Source organism: Lissotriton helveticus, chromosome 2_1 (assembly GCF_964261635.1).
Source record: "Lissotriton helveticus chromosome 2_1, aLisHel1.1, whole genome shotgun sequence".
Taxonomy (NCBI): domain Eukaryota; kingdom Metazoa; phylum Chordata; class Amphibia; order Caudata; family Salamandridae; genus Lissotriton; species Lissotriton helveticus.
Window position 1 is genome coordinate 111,858,360 of NC_136059.1, and position 27,585 is coordinate 111,885,944.

The window sequence follows — 27,585 nt, forward strand, 5'->3', positions numbered from 1 at the left end:
TGGTGCTGTTATTGGCAGCACTGGCAGGGTGAATGGGTAGTGTGAGCTGTGGTAGCCTCATTATGAGAGCCCTGGCACATATTGTTTTACAAATAAAGCACTGGTGCCAGTGGTAGCTTGATGCAAAGCATGGCATTCTATTTACTATCCAGCTGTTTTGCATCGGAAAGGCTCACATTTCACAGTGTGAAAGATGGAAGACCCTGCTTTGTGTCAAGGGACAAACAGTGATAGCTTTTGATTCAAGGCCGACTACGAAAATAGCCAGACCAGGCTTTACATTAAAATATTTATATCTACTTAAAGCAAGTGCAAACAAAATCAAGCATTTGCAATGCAATAGGTCTCTCATTATTAAAGTTTGAGCTATTGGTGTTGCATTATTATTAGCAATGCCAATAGCTCAAACTTTAATAATGCGAGACCTATTGCAATGCAAATGCTTGTTTTAAACCTTCCTAAGTGTCGGACTTGGCCCTTTTCCCGCAAAGGTTTTCGCTTTTTACCCCCCTATTATAGGATGTCTCCCCCATGGTAAGGTTACTTTGTAGGTCATGTGTGGTGTGAGGCGCCATGTTAATCTGTAATTTCATGCAATGGTGTGAGCACTTGTCAATTCCCCCCATTGTGTAAAATGTACCCTGTTGAAATGCTGTATCTGAAATGGCTGCCAAGGTTGTGCGTTGTGCCACCTGACTGCAGGAGGTTAGCAGTCTAGTTGTTAGGTACCCAGCCACCCTAGCTTTTGGAGGGAAAGCCTGGCACCCAGGGTGTTCTACTCCTCCCCCTGAGCCAGTCTAAACCAGTTTGCCACAGAATTCTAGAAGACTCTGGCACTTTCTGGGAGGAGGGTATAAGTAAGGGGGATGTGCCACCATGTGCGGAGACAGAGCTGGGACAGGAATGTGAGGGGAACTGCTGCCAGGGGATACCGCCACTTGGGCCTGTGTGCTGGACCCTGCACCCATCCAGAACCCCCCTAATGTCCCCAGGGCTTGTGAAGCCCCACTTCAGGAGTTCAGGCTGCTGTGTAGGAGGAGGGCCACGCTGCAGTGGGGATGGTGAAAGCCTACCACCCTGTTTTGATGATGCCCCCACTAACTGCTGACCTGGCCCAGTAGTGCCTAATGCTCTTTCCCCCGGGACCCTGAAGAAGGAGGGCCCCCTAGGTCCCTGGAGCTGCTGGGACCTTGCGCCACGCAAGAGCTGCGCAAACAAGTGCCTAGAAGGTAAGGAGCATCGTGGACTGGACCTCCCCACCCAGGAGGTGAGGAGTGTTACTCTGGGGCTTGCTGCTGGGACTGTCCGTCTCCCCTCTCGCTGTGTGCCTGGATGTGTTGGGCCTGGAGGAGGCGCTGCATGCCAAAGCGCTATAATCCTGGAAGCGCTGTTCTGCAGAGGCCCTGGATAGTCCTAAATTGCCTGAACTGTACTGCCTGCTGTGTGCGCCTGCAAAGCGCCGCTTAAATCAAGCGCTGGACTGTTAGAAGCACTGCCTGGCCCTGGATAAGTGTTGCCTGTTATGCGCTGTGATCTAGAAGCGCTGTATGAGGAGCTGAGCACCATGAATAGCGCTGTGGGTGCCTACCCCACGTGTTTGCGCCCTTTGGCTGAGTGAATAGCGCCACTGGAGCCTACCCCACGTTTGGGCGCGCTTTTGGCCCCTTAATGCTGGCTTGAGCCTACCCGCATTAAGAATAATCAATCAGAGGTTGCCTACCCCTCATCGCTGCCGAGGAATCACTTCCGCGGCCGGGCACTGGATTGAGAGGAGTGCTGCTGCTGTTGGCGGCTCCCGCCATGGTCTACGGCGTGAAGATAGGGCTGCCGAGAGTCGGAGTGGGCCGTGCTAGGCTCTGAAGCCATGATCCACTGTCAAGAGACGGGGGCGCCCAGCAGCATCATCGGCCGCGCCCCCGCCCTTGTTGCCAACCATTGGTTGCCTGCCACACCTCCTTGCCGGCCGCGCTGTGATTGGCGGCCGGCACCTCCTCAGGCAGAAGTGGCCTCCGATTGGCCGACGCCGGGAAATGCCTCAGATCGGCCTGAACATCGTCGCAGAGGGGGCTCAGAGGAGCGCGAGCCCCTCCGACCTGCTGCAGATTCGGGGCGGCCCCTTCCAAAGGCGCGGGGGCCTCCGATTAGCCCCCATTGTGCCCGCAACCGGTCCAGGCCGTGAAGGCCTCCTCAGGGACCGCCCAACCGACGCCACATCACCGGGGGGCTCCAGGGGAGCCGGAGCCCCCGCCCCAGTTGGCAACCCATCGCAAGGGCCTGGGAGGGCCGAAGAGATAGGTAACTCCCCGGGGGGGGCGGGTGGACGGCCAGAGAGGAGAGCGGGCCCCGAGGAGAGAAGAGGAAGCCCCGTGGCCGCCCCTCCCCGGGGGAAGCGTAAGTTGGACCCCGTTGACCCTAATTAACAAGATAAGGCGTCCTGAACTGGGCAAGGACACGATGGAGCCCGTTGGTGACTATTGGGTAAATTAAGGCCCTCCCTATGCAGGGTGCCTGAATTGATGGGCAGTGTTAGTCCTGTCCCATGCAATATGTGACCCTGGGTCCTGCCTCTACTGTGGTGCTCCCTGTTAACGACGATTTATGCTAACGCAAGTTCCACCAGGTGTTAGGCCCACGAGGTTGTTTGTGCCCAGGTGCTCAGGTTTGATGCCCCATTGTAAATGTGAATGATGAAGATCAATACAAAATGGTCAGGCGATTTAGTCGATGTTTCTTAAGTAATTTTGCCCGGCGTTAAACGCCTCTAATACCATACGAAGTTGTCAAATAAAGAGGCAGGCGCTGGAGACAGGAAGACAGGAAACAAGTTTTATTCCGACGGAGTAGAACACGTCAGATCGGACAACGAGGTATCGTCTCGAGGTGCTCTCTCTAGCCTCTCTGAGACCTTGTCTTTTATACACTGGCTTAAGACATGTGAACGCTCTTTATTACAATAATGACATTGTGAAGTATGAAGATGACATCCCCGGTACCCCCCCCCCGTTCCGGCCCATTCCAACACGTGGCTACAGTAGAGGCCCTTACCCTCCATACAATAGGAGGGGGCTGTCACGCAGCTGAGTGTTCTGCCGATTCCTTTGGAATGTGTGCGCCTGATCGAATCACAGGGGGTGGGGAGGTCATGATCAATAGTAGCTCCTTTGAAGAGGGGCGAGTGCATACAGTAGTGGGCAATAAACTGTATCCTCAGGCTGAGGGATGACCAGCGGTCCGTGCAGACAATCAGGCTCAGAGGAAGGGGTCATCAAAGGAGGGGTATTCATGGATGAAAAGGAGGTGTTGGTCAGGCGCGGGGTGTGATTTCTCAGAGCCAGGGTCATGCGGAAGGGGAAGGGTTCATGACTTGTTCATGTGAGAGTGGGGGCGGTCGGGGTGCATGGGGGATGCTTGCAGGGTCAGGGAAGGGCGCTGATGATCGATCGCGAACAGGGAGACCATGGTACCTAGAATGGCTGTCGTGTATGTTCATACGTGAGTCTGTAAGATGGGCAAGATGGCGCAGATGATGTTCAGTACACAAACTAAAATTCCACAGTCCTCCCTTTTAACATGTCTCGCCAGCTTGTCAATTCGGATCTATTCCCATAAGGCCACGTATTTCTATCTCATAGAGGGGACTCATGTGCTCAGTTGAATACCCAAGCAACACCCACATAGTATCATGATTGGTATCAGTATAAAGGTAAACAATCTCCATCCCCAGTCCTTTAAAGTGTCCCAGAACCAGCTTCCAAGCGACCATCCTTCCTGCTCTTGGTGAACCTCTGAGTATAGTCTGTGGAGGTGTTCGATTGCGTTGTAGACTGAAGGTGAGTTATCTGGCACGTAGGTGCAACAGCTGGAGCCGATGATGCGGCATGCTCCTCCACGGTCGGCCAGAACCACATCTAGAACAAGACGGTTTTGAAGAGCCACCAGGCGGACTGCCTGAAGCTCAGCCGTGTTGTTGGCGAGGATGCCAGCGGTGATGTTAATGGTTGTTTCTACTGCCTGAGTCAGGTGTCGGATAGCGCGGCTATTTGCCATTGGGCCCCACAGAGGAACAAGTCCCTTCGCCGCATCCAGGAACTGTGCTCCGGTGGAGTCGGCTTGTCCAATGTCTCCGGCGCGCTTTTGCCGGTGATGGTAGGCTGGAGCCACATACGTGGGAGGAAGGATGAAGGCGATGTAGCACGTACCCCTCCAGCCTTTCGGGAGCCAAGTGTAAGCTTTGATGCCACAAACAAAGTACATATTTGGAGAAGCAACAAAGGAGGGGGGATCAGCTGAGACCAATGTTCTGGTGATGCGGCAGGAACTGTGACCCACCAGCTGTGTTCCCTGGCCTTCGAGGCATACGAGACCTGTGACATTGATGACAGACAGGGCCACAGTCAGAGTGGCAGGCGTTCGTTTCCGTAGGTTGGAGAAGGCGGGTCTAGCTGGATTGTGGAGCACTTGCATTTCAACTCGTTCTTTGGCAGGGATGTTCATAAGGAAGGCTGAACCTGAAATCACAGGACAAAGGGGGGCAGACGTCCTTCCTGTTTTGTTCAGCCAGAACCCATAGTAGAAGTGTGACACTGTTTGACCAGAAGCGGTGTTGTCATTGTGGCTTTCCTGCATGAGGATCAACCAGGCGAGGCAGGAGCCGTGAACTGAGAAGGGAGAAGGGATGAAGGGGATGGAGTGTCCAGTGGCATGCAGGAGCAACCCGCAGATCCAGCAGTTCGTGGCATTTGCAGCAAGGTTGTGTTGGTGCAGTAGTTGCACGAAGGAATTGTTCCAGAACTCCTTACGCCTTTCTCGGAGCTGAGGCGACAGGGAGATCAAGTGGTGCTCTTTAATGGTGATTGGCAGTGCAGTGGTCAGCAATATCTGATGAGCGGGTGTGCTTTCCTCCAAGATCCAGAAGGAAGTCATGAGGAGGAGGCAAAGGAGGAAGACAATGAAGAAAGCGATTGTCTTTGATTTGTGCAAATTATCAGTCTTTGGATTCCTGTAGTGGGTATTTCCGGTTGTTTCCGTCATCTTCTCATCTGGCGCTTCCATCATCTTCTTATCTGGCGCTTCCATCATCTTCATCTTCAAGGTGCTCGGTAGTGGGCAGAACCACAGGTTTTGTTTAACTTCTCTCCAGGTGACCCTTAGTTGTTTGAGGTCACCGTTCTGAGATTTTAACTTAGTCCGTGGTCTACTTAGCCGAATCTCCCTCCTTTCGACGCAGGAAATACCCTTCCCGGGATGGCACAGTGGGATCAGAGAATTTTGCAAGTTCAAGTGCCTTGGTATCAGGATAGCAGTTCAGTGATGGCCGATCTTTGTTCAGGAGCTCTTCTTGGGTGTCGACGTTTTCTGTCGTGGCCAGGGTCGAGGAGACCTTCTTGCAGGGATTTTGCTGTTGTGCCAGACTTTGGAAATGAGTTCAATCATGGGGGCAGAACCTATGTGTGCAGGGGAGTGTGCCATTGTCAGTATGGGGATCAAGTATGCATCAGGCAGCAACCATTTGTTTGTGTCTTTTGTCCGCCAGCAGCCTTCATCGTCCCTTAGACCCACCCGTGTCCACTCAGTCAGTTCGTGAGGTGTGCTGGACGACTGGATGTCCTTAATCGTTTCCCTAGCGTCAGTCCATTTTTCTGCTTGTGACCTGGTCACATACATGCGTGTCGTTGCCCTATTCTCAGCTGTGGTTCGGGCAGTGATGTCGGCCAGTGCGTTTCCCTGTCCAACTAAGTCCGTCACCTTCTTGTGTGCCTGGCATTTGATTACTGCTAATCGTTTGGGGAGGAGAACTGCTCCAATCAGGGCGGAGACTAGATCTCCGTGAAGGATGGGCGTGCCGTGGGACGTCAGGAATCCCCTTTCCCTCCACAAGAGCCCAAAATGATGAACCACCCCGAAGGCATACTGGCTGTCCGTGTAAATGTTTGCCGTGGTTCCTGCTGCTATGATACATGCTCGTGTGAGGGCAATTAGCTCTGCTGCCTGTGCGGATCGTTGCGTGATGCGGGCTGTTTCAACTACTGTTCGGGCTGTCGTCACCGCATAGGCAGCTGAAGTGGTGCCGTCTGGGAGTTTGATACAAGAGCCATCTACCCATAGTTCTCCATCAGGGTCTGTAAAAGCAACGTCTCGGAGGTCAATTCTACTCCTGGTCTGTTCGTCCGTGAGGGTCACACAGTCGTGTATAGGGGGCACATCTGGGTCATTTTCAGGCAAGGGCAACAGTGTAGCAGGATTCAATGTCGTGCATCTCTTCAGAGTGATGTGGGGTGCAAGTAGGGTCAATTCGTACCCTGTCAGTCGTGCACTAGTCAGGTGTTGAGTCTTGGTCTGGTTCAAAAGGGTGTCAACTGCGTGGGGTACTAACACCGTGAGAGAGTTTGAAAGTACAATTCCCTCACTCTGACGGATAGAGACAGCAGCGGCGGCTACTGCTCGAAGGCAGGCAGGTAGAGCTCTGGCAACTGGGTCAAGAGTGGCAGAGAAGTAGGCACAAGGGCGTTGTTTGGCGCCGATGGGCTGAGTTAGAACAGACAATGCACATCCCTCCCTTTCGTGAGTGAAGAGGGAGAAGGGTTTGGAGTAATCTGGTGTTCCTAGGACGGGTGCCGAGCAAAGGGCATCCCGCATCTCCTTAAAGGACGCTTGGCATTCGGGGGTCCAAGGGAGTGGGAAAGGAACATCTTTGGCCAATAGGGAAAGTAGGGGCTTTATAATGAGGCTGAAATTTGGTAACCATTGTCGGCAAAAGGAGGTAAGGCCCACCAATGAACGGACTTGCTTCTGTGTTTTTGGGATGGGGGTGTCTAGGATGGTTTGGATTCGGTCGGGCGTAAGTTTCCTCCCTTCTTTGGACAGGAGATGGCCTAGGTATGTCACTTGAGGCTGGCAGAACTGCAGTTTCTTTTTGGAGACTTTGTGGCCATTCTCCGCAAGAAAGTGCAAGAGTTGGTTAGTGGCTGTGATTGCAAGTGGAGTGGTGTCGGCCGCCAAAAGGATATCATCGACATATTGGATCAACACCACTCCATCTGGTAGCTGGACGGCGTCCAGCTGTCTTTTGAGGGCCTGGCTGTAAATGCTGGGACTTTCAGTGTAGCCCTGGGGAGCTCTACAAAATCGGTATGATCGGTTTTTTAAAGTGAAGCCGAAGAGATAACGGCTGTCTGGATGGATGGGGATAGAGAAAAATGCATTTTTGAGATCAATAACGGTGAAGGAGGTGGCAGTGGACGGGATGAGGGTCAGAATGGTGGTGATGTCTGAGACTACGGGGTACTGTGGCACCACCACTTTGTTGACTTCTCGCAGGTCGATGATGAAGCGGTACGCTTTCTCATCTCCCTCACCTTGCTTCTTAACAATGGGCAGGATAGGGCTGTTGCAAACATTACTAACCACTTCCTCTACCACTCCTGCATCTACCAGGGACTGAATTATCGCTACCAATGCCTTCTCGCCTTCGGGCAATATCCGGTACTGTGGGAGTTTCGGGAGTATTGCATCTGGTCGAACAGTTATGTGTACGGGGTCAATCATCATTCGTCCTACATCCGAGTCGTCTCTGGCCCATAGGTACAGGGGTAGGGTGTCAAGCAAGGATAGGTCAGCGTCTGTTATAGGGTACATATGTCGTGCTGGGCGGGATCTGGGCATGCTCGGGTTGTCGTACAGGATGACTCGGACTCCATCTGGGGAACACCTAATAGTAGCTCGGAAATGTTTTAGTAAGTCAATACCCATAATGGCGTCAGGGGAGTTGGAGGAGAGCAGAAATGTTGTGTCAGTGGGGTTGTTTCCTAGGTCAAAGGAGATAGGTACAGACAGGGGGTTAGTGGAGGGCGTTCCATCGAAACCTATCGATGTAATGTGTGAGCGAGACAAGGGTGCCCTTGGAATCAGTCGCTTTGATAATACACTACGTGTCGCTCCAGTGTCTACCAAGAATGGAGACTTTGTACCCAGGACCTTAGCGGTGACGTAAGGACCTTGCTGGTCAACACAGAGCTCGACTGGATCCCTCCCTTGCCCCTGGCAGTCCTATGCAGAGTCGTGGGCACTGTTGCAATCAGACTGTTGGCACTGATTCTGTCGGGGCGGTCAAATGTGTTCGGTCTGCCAGGCCTGTCATTGCTGGTGTCGTGGGTGTGCCCTCGTCCCTGCCCTCTAGTCCCAGGGCCATTTGCCATGTCCCTTGTCTCTTTATTTTTAATCATTTCCCGGAGGGCTGGGCATTGAGACTTCCAATGACCAAATTCTTTACAAAACGCACACTGGTTCTCATCGAGGTCTGTCCGTGGAGCGCCGGGTGTGGGTGTGCGGTCTCTAGAGAGTGGATTTCTAGGGGCATTCGACTGGTAGTTTCCCCTATACCGTTCCCTGCCTGTCGTCACTCCCTGCAATTGAGCAATCATCACTCGTTCCTTTAAGTCCTTTTTCTTTCTCTCAGTCGCCCTCTCGTTCTCGTTCTTTTGGTGTTCGTAATACTGAGCCATCTGAAGGATAGCTGCAGGTTTGGAGGCCCCCCAACTACTCTCACTCGTCTGTAACTTTTGGGAGACCTCTTGCGATAGCCCCTTTACGTAGTTTTGCATGAATAGGTGTTGTCCGGTTGCGGTGGTCATGTCTTGGCCACTGTAGTCGGAGAACACCGTCTCAAATCGAGAGAAGTATTCTGATACGTCTTCCTGGGGTTTCTGGCGGCAAGCCGTGACTACCGACCAGTCTACCTTCTTCTCTGGGATCAATGTCTTTAGCTTCTGCGCTATTTTGTCCGGGAGTTCCAGTATGTCTTTTACAGGTTTCTTTCCGGGCTCTCGCTGCCTATCTAGTTCACTGAGTTGATTCCAGGTATGTCCGAACAGATCTGTGTGGTTGGCTTTTCGGATTTGCTTCCACACATCAGCCGGTAGACATAACCCGAAAAACAAATCAATGTCCGCTAGAATCATTATGGTTGAGCCCAAGGCTGTACTTAGTTCGGTATAAAATGCTGTCGGGTTCTTTCTTAAATCGGGCAGGGTTTGCTTAAAAGTTCAAATATCTTGCCGATCCCATGGCTGATAAACCCAATTGTACACAACCCTTCCTTTTGCGTCTGCGTGGTTGATGTCGTCTTTGTTCCCTGACCTCTTGGGGGAACCCAGTAGGGGGCGGCTTCTCTAATAGGCATCATAGTGTTGGCTACCTCTAATGGGGACTCAGCCGTTTCAGGGACTGTGATCTTAACCTCTGGTTTCTGTTCCGTGAGGTGGCGGAAGACTTCAAGCGCTTGCATGAAGAGGTCCGTCACATCGTTTTCAGTCCCATCTCCGACATCGACCTTTCTATATAGAGCCGTCAGTTAAGCAGGACCCTTATTTTGATACCTATCCTCATATGCGTTCAGGGTGTGGTAGCAGAACCGCAAAATGAAATGCCGTCGGTGACTACCGGCATGTGAATTGTGTATATTCATCGTATATTCTTCGCTCTCCTTCCGTTCTACCAGTGTCTTTGCTATCTTGTCAATCCCATCCCGCTCGTCTTTGCTCAACCTATTTGATCTGGCCGTTAGCTGCTTGCCAGTCTTGAGTTCATCCAATGTTGTTACCACTGTGGCTGGTGCGAAGGCCGTAAGAGCCGGGGCACTAGCGCTAGGGTCACCCTCGCCCGCACTTTGAACTGGTAAGTGTTGTGCTAGAGGCTGGCAGGGGGCATAAGGAGGGGGCATGTAGATAATCGGAGGGCCTAGCAGTAATTCGTCGTTTGCCCGTTGTTTGGAGGGCACCTGTGGGTAGAGCGCAGAGGGGGTCCTAACAGGGCATTGGCCTGCCGATCCTAATTCTTGCGTTTGCCTAACTTCCTCTCTCCTTCTTATTTCTTCATCTAGTTCTTTAGCGGCCAGGTGGGCAGCTTTTCGTAACTCTTTCCCTATTCTTGTTTCTTCCCCTTTCCTATCGTTGTTCTGCTTCCTTGCGCCACATGCCGATACTATCGAGCATAGTGGGTGTTGCTTTATTTATTTTAACAGCTGCTTCTAATGTTTTTATTTTATTTTCATCAAAAGAACCTATCAGTGGCCACTGACTTTCGGTGTCCTTTTTGGTATATTTATGCCATAACTTACTATAAGCTATAGCGACTAGTCCTTGTTTAGTGAACATGTCCTTATTAGGGGTGCCTTCCAATGGAGCTGGATGGTTCATCTCTAATAAGCGGTCCGGGTTGACCCAACTACTAACCAATGGGGAGAAGATAGGCATGACGGTTTACAACGGGAGACAAAGGTCTGCACTACCTATCTTTTCACTACTTGCAAAGACTAGACAGAATATTTTTATTCTACGTTATTTGCAAACAGAGAATACCTCCAAAAAGAACCAATTCCAAACAATCAATGTTCGGACAAACAATCAATCAATGAGGAATGAAATAGGCACGACGGGTTACAACGGGGGCAAAAGCCTGCGTTACCTACCCTTCACTATCTGCAAAGGGAGAGAGAATATTCCTATTCTTCCCCGTTTGTAGGCAAAGAAGATCCTTAAGAGAGCCAACTTCGAACAACTCAATGCTCGATCAAACAATCAATCAGTGGGGAGAAAAATAGGTACGGCAGATTACAATGGGGGACAAAAGTCCGCGTTACCTACCCTTCACTATCCACAAAGGGAGATAGAATATTCCTATTCCTCCCCGTTTGCAGGCAGCGAATATCTCAAAGAGCGACAAAGCAAATACTAGTATTTCAATCAATCAAACAACCAATCAATTCGCAATTCGTCGTGTGTCACGACCTTACCCGGACCGCATGGACAGTTTCTCGTCTTCCGCTTCCAGCGCCCGATCGTCCTCTACTCTCTGTTGCTACCGCGGCACTCCTGATGGTTCCCAGTCAGGACCGTAGATCACTCGGGAGAGGTCTGCTCGGAATCAGTGAAGTTCAGATGATCGGCTGTCAGACGAGGGTCTATCGGACAGGAGCTCTCCCGATCGTTGCAGTCGTTCACTCTGTCGTTGGGACCTCTCCCACTGGATCCACGTGTCGCTGATGGGCCCCACGTTTGGGACGCCAATTGATGAAGATCAATACAAAATGGTCAGGCGATTTAGTCGATGTTTCTTAAGTAATTTTGCCCGGCGTTAAACGCCTCTAATACCATACGAAGTTGTCAAATAAAGAGGCAGGCGCTGGAGACAGGAAGACAGGAAACAAGTTTTATTCCGACGGAGTAGAACACGTCAGATCGGACAACGAGGTATCGTCTCGAGGTGCTCTCTCTAGCCTCTCTGAGACCTTGTCTTTTATACACTGGCTTAAGACATGTGAACGCTCTTTATTACAATAATGACATTGTGAAGTATGAAGATGACATCCCCGGTACCCCCCCCCCGTTCCGGCCCATTCCAACACGTGGCTACAGTAGAGGCCCTTACCCTCCATACAATAGGAGGGGGCTGTCACGCAGCTGAGTGTTCTGCCGATTCCTTTGGAATGTGTGCGCCTGATCGAAGCACAGGGGGTGGGGAGGTCATGATCAATAGTAGCTCCTTTGAAGAGGGGCGAGTGCATACAGTAGTGGGCAATAAACTGTATCCTCAGGCTGAGGGATGACCAGCGGTCCGTGCAGACAATCAGGCTCAGAGGAAGGGGTCATCAAAGGAGGGGTATTCATGGATGAAAAGGAGGTGTTGGTCAGGCGCGGAGTGTGATTTCTCAGAGCCAGGGTCATGCGGAAGGGGAAGGGTTCATGACTTGTGCATGTGAGAGTGGGGGCGGTCGGGGTGCATGGGGGATGCTTGCAGGGTCAGGGAAGGGCGCTGATGATCGATCGCGAACAGGGAGACCATGGTACCTAGAATGGCTGTCGTGTATGTTCATACGTGAGTCTGTTAGATGGGCAAGATGGCGCAGATGATGTTCAGTACACGAACTAAAATTCCACATGAATATGCCTGTCTAGGCCGGATATTAACGTTGTGCCTATGCCATTGCCATGCTAGAGTGATGCTCTTGCGCCTAATGTTGATGTCCCCAGGTCCATGTTGGATGGAAGTTCTTTTGTACCTAAAATGTTCCCTGCCTCAGGATTTAAGCCCAGGCCTGTTATAACATTTGCATGCCTATGCCAGTTGTTAATGCCAGGAACCACCTGTTTCTCATCACAGGACACGCGGATGCTGGCCCGGTTTCATGGCTATGCCCTCATACCTAATGTGTATTTTATGTCTAATGCTTTAGTTTACGCCTACAGCTCACTTCTAGGTGAGGCCAAGGATTAAGGTCTGAGTTGGCCCTGCGATATTGACCTTGGGTTTCAGCATTAGTATTTCTTTCCCTCACTTATTCTGCTAAGGTTTCATGCCAATGATACCATTTTTATTTCAGCTGGACACTAATGGACTTTCTTAACCCTTTTTCTTAATTCTCCCATTTTTCCTTGTAAACAATCCCCCTCGCATTCATTGCCCTGGCGCCAGTTAGCGCCTTTTGTGATTACTGCTATTGTTGTGTTTTACCTTTGCAGGTTGGAGATAATACAAAACGTATTCTTTTTCCAACCAGAAGCGGTGTTGTGTCTCTTTTGTAGTGTGCCTGGTGTGTCGTCTGTGGGTACTGCGTGAATGCATCACACATTTATTTTTTTATTTTAGGTTCTTTTATAGCGCAGGAATTCAATCTCCGAAGAGATATCTCCGCGCTTTGTTCTTTCTGATAACCAAGCCGAGACAGTAAAATGTGAAAAGTAATTGATGTCCTCTGAAGTTTGACCTGCCCGCTCTGCTCCATGCTACCCCCTGTAGAATTGGCAACCCCATTTCTAACACTAAGGCTCAAACCTAAACATGTGTCTCAGCCTAGAATCTGCAGTAAAGTTGAACTTGAGGTGCCCTGCGGCCACCTCTGACACCAGCAGCTTTGCAATCCAAAATATCTAGAGCAAAGGGCGAGTGATGTCGGCGACCAGGTTGCAAAGAATGAAAACAGTCGTAAATCAGAACAGGCGTAAGTTGAACTCTCTCAGGTGAGCTTCAATTGTTGTTCCCGCTAAGGCAGGTGAAATTTACCTAGCTGGAATAGACATCTGAAATTGAAGAATAGCCACAAAAACAACTCACTACTCTCGGATTTCCTATTTTTAGGTGTGAGATGGAGACTTAGAACATCCAGAGACCTGCCTACCCACGTCCTCCAGTGAAGCTGGGTGCAAGGCACCCCCTGCAGGGATCCGTGCTTGACTCAAGTTCACAGCTTTCAGCTCTAGTGGGCCACTCAGCCCTTCATCTTCCTGATGTCGAAACAACACTCACCCGACTTACAAGCTGTGTAATTTAATTTTAAAACTACGAGTGCATTTATTTGGTTCGGACTTTGCAAACCATCTGTGAATTACACAGTGGACAATTCTTTTTCCGTAGTGAATCAAACTCACATTTTTTTTAAAACCCTCCTTAACAGGGCAGGCGCCTATTTTGCGTCACTCCTGCCAGCGTTATGTTCAGCCAAACGTCATTAGTCGACGGTGACGTCCCGCAGGCTTGCATAAATGTGAACTACGGAGTGATGAGAGATGCCGGCCAATGCAGGACTCCGACACACACACCATGCACACGCGCACACACAAACACGCACGCACACACACAACCACACACACACACATATATGTGTGGAGTTATTATATATGTGGGAACCTCCACTGCCCTCAGCCTCAACTCCAGCAGTCTTCATTGTGCCCAGTCATGGACAGACACTCACTCACATGTGAACTAACGAAGACACGAGGGGCGGCTCGGTTGGCGGCGTGCACTACACAGGGGTCCCATGATACATGTAGAAAACTATGTAAACACGGCATCTGGAGAAAGCAAACGCCTTTAGGGGATCAATATGAAATAAAACGTGAAAAGTGACCGAAACTAGAGAGTTGGGCTGGACTGCACATTGGACATTTGCACTCATTGTTCAGAAATCAATCCGTGTTTTCCCGGTTAAGGACATGAATATAGGGTCGAAAAGGGGCCGTTTCTCAGTCAATTCGTAACTGCTGCCGGGTCTGTGGCAGGAAAGCCCAGAACCAGAAAGAGAAATCAAGGAGTGGTTGGAACAGCCTCTGGGGAGGGGTGTTGTTGTGTGTTACACTCCCTGGGACATACACCCTACCTGAGGAGGAAGAGCCCCCCACAGCCATCATGGAGGGAGAGGCGCTGAGGCCAAGCAGGGCAGCTCGGAGCTCTCTGACCTGTGCTCCCCCTCCCCCTGTTCTGCATGAGAGAGAGCGCGAGAGAGAGAAGAGAGAGAAAGAAACAGAGAGAGAGAGAAAGAGAATGAGAGAGAGAGAGAGAGAGAGAGAAACAGTGAGAGAGAGAGAGAGAGACTGAAAGAGAGAAAGAGGACGAGAGAGAGAACAAGAAAGAGAGAGAGACTGAGAGAGAAAGAGAACAAGAGAGAGAGAGAGAAACAGAGAGAGAGAGAAAAAGAGGGAGAGAGAGAAAGAGAGAGGGAAAAGGTAGAAAGAGAGCAGTTGAAGAGAGAGAGAGGAAAGGGAGAGAGATACAGAGAAAGAAAGAGAGATGCCAGACGGGTTCCCAGTCTGGAAGGATTCTGATATTCAATTTTGCATCAATGTCTCAACAAAGAGTTGTTTGTGGGGTGCCCCAAAAAGTAAAGAGATTCAGGGGGTGGGGGGGCTTACCCCACTGTAGCCCACCGTCTGCAACTGGTAACTCCGCCCCAGTGGGATGAGGTATTTTATTTTGCCAGTGTGGTGTCACCACGCTATGCCTGGTGTCAGGTATTGGAATGGGGCATATCGCGATAATAGCAGGTGTTTTCCTTGTTCCAGGGGTCACAATTTCGGAATGTGCAGACCTGGCCCCCACGTGGTTCACCCCACTTTTGAATAGCTAATAGCTCTTCCCTGAGCCCCACCGACTTCAAGCAGCTGTTCTACTTACCGCCTGCTGTCCACACTGGCTCTGCTCAGTCGGGCAGACCACCTCGCCCCAGGGGCAGACGATGCTCGGTTCTGCCCGATATCTGGACGAGGGCAGGACAGGGCACCAGAGGGGTGCTTGGTTAAAGCCGCCACTGGGTCGAGCCTCGCCCTTGCCGTCATAGTCACTGCCGAGCGAGTCCTTTAACATCTCAGAAAAACAACAAGCACTGCATAGGATGATATTGATAAAAATAGTAAACTATAATATGCTATTAAAACCGTAAACTGCGATAGAATGCACGCCTCTTGCATGTGGATTGCTTAAAATTAGTGAGGCGCACCGGGAAATTAAGTAGTCACACGTTACTGACGCTCCATCTAAACCCCAAGATTCAGCATCCCAACACCCTGCCCGGGCCCACTAAGATCAGCAACGCCCCAAGTAGTGTGACTGTGTGGTCCCGGCGAGCTTGGTGTAGGCCTGAGGGGACCGAGGATGACCGACCAGTGTTGAAGACTGGGCCGTACAACAGGGGACGAGGATGACGTCTGTGCACAGGTGGTGGCGCGTGGCGGAGATGAAAGCTCGACGTGCATTGCTTCTGCCGTGGAGAGCAGTGCATATTTAAGGACCAGACCAGGTGACATCTGCCTCCCCGTGCTAACAGCATTAAGCAGCGATTGTTTTGAACTATGGGATGGAAGCAAGTGAGGGAGAAGACCCCGCTCGATCCGAGTAGTGACGCCAGATGAGGAACCTTCCAAGACACAGAGACAGTCAGTCACTGCAACCCTGGCAGGTGGCTCTTTGGGACTTCAAATCATCAACCGATCACACACGCTAGCACAGGACTTTGGAAGACATGAGCCATGAAGGCACCAACAGAAAAACAAGCAGGCGCGGCAGCAGGAGGAGGCGCGGCAGCAGGGGGGAGGAGGAGGCCTGCACTTGCGGGAGCCAGATGTTAGCGCGCGCTCCAGCAAGTAGATTGCCTCACGTGCACGAGTTGCCATTGATGGCAATAGAACGCGTGCACGTTTTTGTCTGAAAAGCCAAAGCGATCGGAATAGATCTTTTTGCCTAGGGAGCGCATGCGCGCTGCGTAGGCGAGACCTAAAAATGACACACTGCATATGTGCTACAGTGCACAGCGCACATCCAATGTGTGGCAACCTTTTGAGTTTGTCTACGCATAGACATTTGTGGTGGAAATGTGTGCCTCAAGTACAATCCTATGCTAGAAGCATGCAATCCCCTGTGCACCCTGGTGTGAAGCTACCTATCTCAGAGGGCAGCCCTGTTTGTGTGACAGCGCAGGAGATGCACTGTATTTTTCTCCTTGCACAAATCAGTACAGTAAATTAATTTGGATGCTGCACTGTGTGAGAAATAGAAAATGTGGGCCTTGTTTACCATGAGCACGAAAGTAAAAGTGTGTAGTTTCGGTTACAGTACCAAAATGAATTTAAAACTCTCGCCTGTCTTTTTACTATGACATATATTCACTGACTGGCTGCACAACAATTACACTTACCACATCTCTTACTAACCCTCTCTCATCTTCTTTCTTTGTCTCTCTATTACACTCTCTCTTTCTCTCTGTTATTTAATTCCTCTTTTCCTTTTCTCTTTCTTACTTTTCCTCTTTTTTCCCTTTTGTTTTCTTCCCTGCCAATCTTCCTTGGCCCTCTCTTTTATTTACGTCTCCACAACGTTACTTCTCTCTCTATGTCTTTCTCTAGCACACACAATGTTTTATCTTCGCTTGTCCCTGAAGCAAAGACAAAACCATTGCTCAGTTTAACAAGCATTTGCATTGCAATAGATTTCGCATTTACGCAAGTTTAAGCTACTGGCATTGTAAATGACAATGCCTTTTATTTATGTTTTAAAAACCAAAACATAAATGAAAGGCATTGTCATTTACAATGCCAATAGCTCAAACTCAAGTAAACGCAAGACCTATTGCATTGCAAATGCTTGTTGTCCTATGTGCCCTCTTCGGAATGAGGTCAGCCTTCAGTGTACCTGAAATCGCGTTATGAGAGCAATGGTGTGGGTGCGCATTTTTAGGTCGTGCAACAGAGCTTGCGCTGTAGACGATCTGTTATTTTAATTTGTGGGGTCTGACTCCTCCCACACTTTGGATTGGCTTACCTGCGTGTCCTTTAAAAATTGAGCAAAACACACAAGATGATGGACGGAATGTTGCACATTGGCAAAACATTCCCCCCAGTCACAGATCTGGGTTTAATCCATCGTTATTTTGCTCACCACGCCACCCCAGTTCAGACATGGCCATATGCAAATCAGTCTTGACCCTGTGCCTCATGGGAACAGTCCAGCCCGAACTGCCAAGCCATGTCTTAACTGGACCGGAATCAAGCACACTCAGATTGTGGTTGCGGCATATAAAAGCACAATATCCCCAGCAATGCAGTTTCAATAATGCATGATAGAAATTAGCCACTGGATGGGAAGACACTGTTTCAGCTGTACTCGGATAAAACCGAAGTGGTGGTCTTTGGTATCCTTCAACCTAAATGGGATGGTTTATGGTGGCCGGCTGAAATCGGACAGCTCCCAAATCCAGTAGAGAAGGGTAAAAACCTTGGGGAACTGACGGATATCAAAATCACCTCCTCCCAACAAACTAACGCCACAGCCTCAGTCTCATTCTATCTGATAAAGAAACTTAAGAAGGTAATGCCTTATATTCCCACAGATCTCAGGAAAACTGTTGTAAGAACGCCGGTGCTATCGAAATTAGATTATTGTAATGGCCTTTATCTTGGCCTACAGATAGTGCACAATGCTGCGGCCAGGCTTTTACTGAATATACCAAAGTATCAATCAGTTAAAGAGGAGATCCAGAAACTTCATTGGCTGCCTGTAGCGCAATGCATTGAGTTTAACCCCTTGCGTGTGTCGGACGGCTGGTGGGCGTGTGCGGAGGACCGCCGGGGGCCGTCTGAACCACGCCCACGCCATAAATCACCCGCACCGCGGCGAAATTTCCGCCGCGGTTAGAGGGTTAAAGCATTTTGCCTAGCCTACAAAGCATTGAACAATATAGGACCTGCACCTTTGAAAAACCACTTCTCCCGGTACCACCCAGGCAGACAACTAAGGTCTACCAATGCCAGATTAATGCTGGTACCAAGGATTCGAACTTTGAGTTGGGGAGGCCGAAGTATTGGCTATTGTGCGGCCTAGCTTTGGAACACACTCCTGGCACACATGAGAGAGGCTAACTCCCTCATCTCTTTCTGAAAAAAACTAAAAACTTGGGGGCATATTATCAAGAACTGTGATAAAATTATCGCCGCTTTAGCAGCAGGAAACTGCCGCTAAAACGGCGATAATGGGCTTGATAACATGCCCTTGTTAATTCCCATAGAAGCCCAGGTTAACACCAGAACCTGGGCTGCTATGGGAATTCACAAGGACATATTATCAAGCCCATTATCGCCGTTTTAGCGGCAGTTTCCTGCCGCTAAAGCGGTGATAATTTTACCGCCGTTCTTGATAATATGCCCCCTGGTTATTTTTAAATTAATCCACCTCCTTTTCCACTCCGCTCAGGGTTTACGGTCCGGATGAGCGCCAGGACACCTCAGAGTATTTGTGCGCTTTAGAAGTCATAATAACATAACATTCAAAACAGGCTTTCTAAATGTGTTGTGTCTGGCCAGGAACATACTAACATGCTGAGCATCAGGAAATAACACTCAAAGTGCCCTGCAAGGATGGAAACCATCAAGGAAAGGGGAGGTACCAAATTGGTGGCTGCATTTTTCTAAATAGTTTTATCCTCTCACTTCTACAAGCAGCATTTAGTTTTGCTCTGACTGAGACTTTACTTTGCTTTACTTTACCCTTGCATTTCTACTTTATTAAAGTCGCATTTACCCATTTCACAAAGTCTACAATCATTTGGGTCTAAAATCACACCCTCTGATTAACTCACCTGACATACCAAGTACATTGGGGATGGAGGGTCGAGAATCAAAATCCACATCTTAGGGCCTTATTTAGATCTCAGCGAATGAAACAGTCCGTCACAAACGTGACAGAAATTCTGTCCATCATATTACGAAGCCCATGGGATATAATGAGATTTATGTTTCGGCGGACCGGATATCCGTCACGTTTGTGTCTAGAGAACAAATATGCCACTAACGAGGTCCAGCAAGATTTGGTCTGGTTCAGGAAGTCGGTGTCCTGATCTGGTCACTATCCCATTGCATGGCTGGTGGTGCGACTTTAGGATATCAAATTGCCTTATTGTATTAAAGTTGATGAAGTATCATATTGTTCTTATTTTCTATTTCATAACCTGTAACAAATGGTCGTCTCTAACATGCGGGTGGGAAGACTTTAAGAACATCTATATTCCTATCAATAGGTGATAAAGGGAAACGTCTTTGGTGATCGTGGGCCCATCATTGACCTATCAAAATATAATTCACTTTACATATCAGAGTAATACATGTGTATCTATACTTTTTCTCTTTCAAGAATCTGATTACAGGGATCTACAGCCACCAAAACCATCCACCCCGCATATTCAAGGGGCCGATCCTAAAACAGGAAGAACTATCAAGATTATAGCTACTGTCCTAACTATCACATTGGTCATCACATTGGTCATGTCCCTCATCCTAGTGACTGCGAACTGTGAGTAACCACTTACTTTCATTATTCAAAACTGAAGCACAAATAAACTGGAACAGCAATGATTAAAACCTGCTTTAAATCAATAGAGCAAAATGATCTTCAAATACTTCAATAGTCTTTCCTTAATTATTTTTTCGTGTTTTTGCTTTTCAGTTCCAGTTTATCAATATAGAAATGTTTTCCATAAAAGGGCAAGTCCATCTTTCCTCTCTCCAACCCCTCCTCCAGGTCCCTTCATGCTGAACGCTCAATGAATCCAAGTTTGATGAAAATTCTTTAGATCTTATTATTCCTTGTAATCACATGGACAAGCAATTCTCTTCTTTTTCAATCCATCATGAGGCAGGAGCCACAGTAAAGTATCCAAAATGATTTTGGTTTTGAGCTTCAAACATTACAATCCAGCCAAGCTAACATTTTTCATCCTAAAAAGGACTTCAGGAGGGTTTGTTGTAGTGGACCAGAGTAATAGGACGGATGATAGATGAGGTGTCCTGCTGGATTAAAGTGGGCCAGAGTAATGTGAGGGATGACGGATGAGGTGTCCTGCTGGATTATGGTGGACCAGAGTAATGTGAGGGATGATAGATAAGACGTCCTGCTGGATTATACAGGACGAGAATAATGTGCCAGATGTTAGATGAGTCATCCTGCTTGATAATACTGGACTAGAGTAATGTGAGGGATGATGGATGAGTCATCCTACTGGATTATAGTGGGCCAGAGTAATGTGACGGATGATTGATGAGTCATCCTACTGGATTATAGTGGGCCAGAGTAATGTGACAGATGATTGTTGAGTTATGCTACTGGATTATATTGGACCATAGTAATGTGAGGGATGATGGATGAGTCATCCTGCTGGATTATAGTGGACCAGAGTATTGTAAGGGATGATGGATGAGATGTCTTGCTGGATTATACTGGACCAGAGTAATGTGAGCGATGATATATAAGACATCCTGCTGGATTATAGTGGAACAGAGTAATGTGAGGGATGATGGATGAGTCATCCTGCTGGATTATACTGGACCAGATTAATGTGACGGATGATAGATGAGTCATCCTGCTTGATAATACTGGACTAAAGTGATGTGAGGGATGATAGATGAGTCATCCAACTGGATTATAGTGGACCAGAGTAATGTGACGGATGATGAATGAGTCATCCTACTTGATTATAGTGTGCCAGAGTAATGTCACGAATGATTGTTGAGTCATCCTACTGGATTATAGTGGGCCAGAGTAATGTGACAGATGACTGTTGAGTTATGCTACTGGATTATAGTGGACCAGAGTAATGTGACAGATGATTGTTGAGTCATCCCCTGGATTATAATGGGCCAGAGTAATGTGACAGATGATTGTTGAGTTTTGCTACTGGATTGTATTGGACCATAGTAATGTGAGGGATGATGGATGAGTGATCCTGCTGGAATATAGTGGACCAGAGTAATCTGAGGGATGATGGATGAGATGTCTTGAAGGATTATAGTGGACCAGATTAATGTGACAGATGATTGTTGAGTTATGCTACTGGATTATAGTGGAGGAGAGTAATGTGAAGGTGGATAGATGAGTCATCCTGCTGAATTATACTGGACCAGAGTAATGCGAGGGATGATAGAGGAGTGATCCTGCTGGATATTAGTGGACCGGAGTAATATGATGGATGATAGATGAGTCATCCTGCTTGATAATACTGGACTAGAGTAATGTGAGGGATAATAGATGAGTCATCCAACTGGATTTTAGTGGACCAGAGTAATGTGACGGATTATTGTTGAGTCATCCTGCTGGATTATACTGGACTAGAATAATGTGAGGAATGATAGATGAGTCATCGTACTGGATTATAGTGGATATTAAGGTGGACCAGAGTAATGTGATGGATGATTGTAGAGTCATCCTACTAGATTATAGTGGATCAAAGTAATGTGACGGATGATGATAGATGAGTCACTCCCAAGTGGATACTTTCCAAAACAACCCTTTATAGTTTAGTTTCCAAGTAGGTGAGTAATTCTCTGATAAATCAAGCAGTTATCCTTTGCCTGTTGTCTTCAATATGGTAACTGGCACAGGGATACTAGCATACAGAAGAAAAAATCAGATCTAAAGAACTTTTAGCAAATAATCGACATCCATAAAAAAGGCCATGTAAATGTGAAAAGGTGACAAAGCTGTAAAGTCTTAAACTCAAAAACTGGAAACCAGACTGTATAGTGATGAAACTGTGAAAGGGACATCATTGAAAACATTGTACTCTTACCTCACTTTTCAACTTTTGCAAACTGATAAAACACATTTATCAAAGGCATCAATATTGAAATACACCCAAACACTGTGATTTTTTGTTTATCATGGAAGCCTGGCTAAAATCATGGTGCAATCCAGATTTAGCCATAGTAGTCCCTAATGGTGTTGCGGGGATTCAGAACTATGTGCAGGAAAACAGGACCTCGGAGTACAGGGGTTGTACCTTCCTACCACCTTAGTGCCCAAAATCCCAAAACCAACTAGCTATAGTGTCTCATTCGTTCTCCTACATAATCACGTAGCTACAAATGATTAGACAACCCAGAACACAACACTCTTGACTCTCTCAGGAATCGCGGTAGCAAGACATACCCTTTCGCTGACTCCCTCATACTTGTCCACAATAAGGATTGTCAGAGTCACTGTATAGTTCAAAATGTTTATTTTAACTATTGTGCTCTATAATGTAGTATACGAGCAACTACCAGCCAATAAATGCATAAACCTAAAACAGTTTGCATTGTTACAATACCATAGAATATAAAGGGGGATATCATCATATACAGACAGTGGAAAAAGGACTACAAGGCCTAACCACCCTCCCCTTGGTAAACTGAGGTTTATTAATTAAAGGAAGATCTCTGGCCTTTGTCAGCAGACCCCATACCTTAGAACCTAGATGGAAGTTTTACATCATAGGAACAGTACAGCTCTTTTCCAAGGAAAGGTCTCTCTCCAAGGGTGTGTAAACAACATGCGTCCTAGTAACATCAAATCACGAGTTTTCCAGCAGTGCAGCTGTGTTTAGCATGTTTTGTCTAGGTGCTAGGGACTGACCAGAACAAAATAACAAGGGGCATGTTTATCTACCTTGCACATCATGTTCAGACCAAAATCCAGAAATAATAGAGAACGCAGAAAGCAGGCAGTTCTCATTTAAAAGGCAGAAACGGAGTATTGCAAAATAAAATCATGTAGTAATGTGCGTAAAAGCAGCATCATGGCAGCAGAGCTCATGCTAACTAAGCAATGTCGAAAATGACCCTACCAGCCATATAACACTGGTTACTCAATCATATCCAAACACAGAACAGAGGGTCGAGTGGAGGAGTAGCGATTATATTTCACGACAACTTTCAATGTAGCTACTACGACTTGGACACTCTCAACAGTGCAGAATTCCCAGGATTTTGTTTTAAAATTAGTATTTCTGAATCCTTTGCTGGCAGCCGTCTCTATCGTCCTCCTGTCCCCGGCACTAGTTTTTTAACCAAGGTAGAGGGAGGCACTTTCCCCTACAGTAGTCCTCTTTGTGAATTTTACTATGTTAGGAGACTTTAATCTCCGACAACTCAGATAACTCTGAGGCCTACGCCCTCTGAGATATCTTAAAAATATCAGGATTACCACAGCTAATATGTGATCCAACCCATTCATGTTGGCATACCCTTAATGGGGTTTGCACTAATCACTGACTTTTTACACCTAATACACCCATTACTCAATCATGGCAGATCATTACCTAGTCCCAGTCAACAAAACGAACATATCTTAAACCTATGCCCCTGTAAAACAGATTCATCAGCTCGCACTCCGTGGAAAAGGGGAGCCATGAAATCAAATCCATTACTGAGTTACGCCTGTCTTCCACTACCCCTATTCTGAATAGGAATTTGTTGGAAGAAGTTGATTCTTTTGATGCCTGGATCATGGATACAGAATTAAACCTTGCACCTCTCATTTGCCCTTTAAACATCTGTTTGAATCCCTCTCAGCATTGGTTTTCCCCGGCTTTACTTGAACAGAAGTGCCATTGTAAACACCTTAAATGTAAATGGGGCCCATTCCACAGCACAAATGATCTGCTCTCTTTTAGAGAGCCCCGGAAAACATATCACAAACTGATTAAAACAACAAAGAAACAAATATTTTACCAAAAAAACCTGAAGAGGCCACGCAAGACCCCAAAACTATGGTCAATATATCAAAAATGTGTATGCAGCCCAAGGTGCTTTCAAGAGAGATTCCCCCATCAAGCCCCCTGACCAGATCTCAACATTTTTTGAAGAAAAGATTCTGGCTATACAGCGGGGATTCATCTCCACCAACATCATGGACCTCTTAAGGGGCCCAGTGATGAGAATGTGTGACGTGTTGCCACATTTGCAGATATTTCCCTGTCACTATCACGCCAATCTATTCTTTCATGTAAATCAGGCTCACCCCATGATCCAGTCCACCATGAGGCTATTGCAATGGTAAATCCGCTTATAAATCATGGGGTAGATTTATGAGTTCTGGCGCATCTCTGCAAATCAGCAGGGATGCGCCAGAACTGATGCGTCACGCAATTCCCTCCTTGCGGCACCACAGATGCGCCGCATTTACAATGCGGCGCACCATGGTGCAAGGAAGGGCAGATGCGTGACGCATCTTGTGGTGTACGGGCGGCGCATTGCTGGAGTAGCGTCGCAAGTGCGACGCAACTCCCTCAATGTACAGAGGCCACCCATACATAACGTGGTGCGTCACTCCTTACGCCTGCTTCAAGCAGGCGTAAGGATTTGACGCAGCAGTGTCGTAAAACTGACTCAGTGAAATCTTGTAGATTTCACTGCGTCAGTTTTACGGGGCTTTCCTACGAGGGAACGCCCACCCTGCGACAGAACGCCCACATGAAACCTGACGCAGGTTTCATGTGGCGCAGGGCTTTACAACGTGACGCATCTGCCTAGATGCGTCACGTTGTAAATAGGTCGCAGGGATGCGCCACGTTTCCGCGCCGTTGCGTCACGCAACGGCGGCGTAAACGTGGCGCAACCCCTACATAAATCTGCCCCCATATCTACTACTGCTGAAGTCCCTCGTGCCTGGAAACTGGCAGTTGACAGACCGTTACTAAAATAAGCCCCAAGCGGATTCTACCATTTTGACCAATGTTAGGCCTACCTCACTGCTACCTGTTTTTACCAAAATATTAGAAAAATTGTGAACCATCAACATTTTGAGGATCTGCCTTACTTGAGGTCACAGAGACTAATAAAATGACACTGGGAATGATGAGGTATTGATTCTTTTGGACCTCTCAGCTGTTATGTGCCGGAATTGGGCCCATGTAACTTGACTGCATTTTTTCTTACATTGTCCTCATTCTGCACTAAAAGAGTACTGCTGTACCCTTTTGCGCATATTCATGTGTGTGACAAATTTGGATTAGTTTTTCTGAAACTACTTCTGTTTACACATCTGGCTTTGCATAAGATTATCACAATGCTTTGAACACACACCAAGTAAAAGGCCATTAGGCACAATGTACAAATGTCATTCTATCTTCATCCACTGGGGGACACGGCTTTCTATATACCCATAACAATGCTAATCTATTCGTACATCTCAAGGATGGGGAAAAGTCCGAACACTGTGGTCTAAATTAGGAGTGTTCCGACTCTGCAAGCTAAACCATGCAAATGCCTCAACCACGCATATGTGTGGTTAAGGCAATGTGCGGTCTAGATGCTGGGAACGGAAGCAGGAAACCTCGCAGGAAGAGATCCGCTGTGAGGTAAGTGGGGCTGGGCTGTATTCCTGGGCTTGGGGGTGGGTTGAGGTAGATTTCTGGGCCCTGGTAGTCTTCTGGGCTTTGGGGGAGTCAGTGGTAGTTTTCTGGGTCTGGGAGTCGGATGTAGTTTTGTGGGCTGGGGGTGGGTCTGGGGTAATTTTGTTGGCTAGGTCGGGGTTGTTTTGTGGGCTGGGTGGCCAGGGTAGTTTTGTGGGCTGGGTTCGGGCATCGGGTAGTTTTGTAGGCTGGGGGTCGGGTAGTTTTCTGGGCTGAGGATGGGTTGGGGTAGTTTTCTGGGCTGGGGATGGGTCAGGGTTAGTTTTCTGGAATGGGGTTGGTCAGGGGTAATTTTCTGGGCTGGGGCTTCTGGGCTAGATTTCAGGGCTGGGGAGTTGGAGGTAGTTTTCAAGGCTGGGGGTTCAGGCTAGTTTTCAAAGCTTGAGGTTGGGGGCAGATTTCAGGGCTGGAGTGTCAGGGGTGGTTTTTAGGGCTAGGGGAGGTTACGGACTGGCATAAGAGACAGGGTTTTAGGCCTCAGGGGAGGGGAAAAGGGTAATCAGGGTAGTTTTTTTGGGTTTAGGGGAGGGGAGGTAGCTTTTAGGGCTGGGGGGTGGGTGTTTTTTTAAAATAAGGGTTTGCCAAAGGGCAGTGAAAGGGTTTGGGGTAGTTGTAGGGACAGCACAAGGGGTTGGGAGGGGGTCGCAGTAGTGTTTAAGGATTAGGGATAGCGTGGGGGTTGGGGTGGGGTAGGGGTATTTGGACCTCAGGATGGGTAGTAGGGCAAGTGGAGAGTTTGTAGCTCAAGGTGGGGGAGGAGGGTCACGACTTTAGCCACACATTCCCCTTTACCATTCATGCCTTTATCACGTAATCATGTGGTAAAGGCATTCATGGGAAAGGAATGCATGTTTAAGACACATTTGTGGTTTAGGCTGTGTGGTAGAGGCACATGTAGTTTGTCCAGTTGTGACTCTATCATACATCCTGCTAGGATGATTTGTATTATAAATAATAAGCATCTCATTGGATTAACAGAGGAGGCACTTTTGCTGGCACTGGTCCGTTCATGCTGAGACTTCACCACACAGCTGTCAGACATCTCAGTGAGGGGTATCCAGTTCATGACCAGGGCGGGCCGGTTCTACATACTCTCCCCCACCAGGTAATGGGGTTTGATTATCCCAAAGGGGGTTTCTTGGCTCTACACCTACACACACACAGAGTACGGTTTGCATAGGAGGAGTACACCTGATTGCAACCTTGTTTTATATGCCTGAATATATACACTGTCTTAGCACTATGGTGGAACTATATCAGCTCTTTACTCTTTTGGTGCTTGTAATCACTTTCATTTCCTTCTGTCCACTGATTATAGCAGGACATGTATTTTTTACAAGAACAACGTTGGTTCAATAAATATATTGAAAACGTCCCATTGTGTATTCGCTGTATATTTCTCTGAGAGCAAAGAGCACTGTGCAGAAGGGTTCTGATCGTTAACGATGATCCCTGGGGGTTCAGGGTTGTCATCTTCAGTGGTTGCCAGAAACCATTGCTCTGTGTTCAGGTTAGGGGGGCCTATGGTGGCACAGTGAGCTAGCTGGTCTCTAGGCCAAAAAATTCTGCAGCAGTGCTTGAATCATTCTGGGCACCTCACCCAAAGTTTTTGCAGTCCAAACAAATGCGCAGATCCAACGGATTAGAGGGAACTCCACGACACAGCAGCAATCAATACCAATCCCTTCCTGCACATGAACAATCACTATTGGCGTTTTGCTGTTTCTATGTGCGCTGCACAACACAGCACATATAGAAACTGCTACCCCGACGATAAAGTAAACATTACTCTTTGTTGTGGCAGTTGAAGGCCAGTTTTTCCCTGATCTTATTTTTGCGCTGCCCCATATTTATGCCAGCTTTGTAAATAAGGGGCAGCGTCAAAAAGCAATCGGTATTGCAGCAGAACGCCCACTGCAACACCCATTGCCTGACCATTTCACACTAAAAGCCGCACAAATAGGGGAGTTATTCATAAAGCAGCATTAAGCCATGTTTAGTGGCTTAACGTCACCTTGTATATAAGGTGGAGGTGTTATCGCTACCGGAACATAAAAAAAAGTGACACTCTGTTGGCGATTACCCCTTGTAAATATACCCTTGGG

At 48.0% G+C, this 27,585-nt stretch overlaps 1 protein-coding gene across 2 annotated transcripts in view; it reads left to right on the forward strand.

Moving 5' to 3' along the window:
• The window catches only part of LOC144817775 (C-type lectin domain family 4 member F-like), a 449,481-nt gene that overhangs the window by 33,694 nt on the left and 388,202 nt on the right, over positions 1-27,585 (forward strand). For both annotated transcript variants that reach the window (XM_078674581.1, XM_078674582.1), the window contains exon 2: positions 19,447-19,605. In XM_078674581.1, coding sequence (XP_078530707.1) covers positions 19,447-19,605 — 159 coding nt within the window. The remainder of the gene's footprint in view (positions 1-19,446; positions 19,606-27,585) is intronic.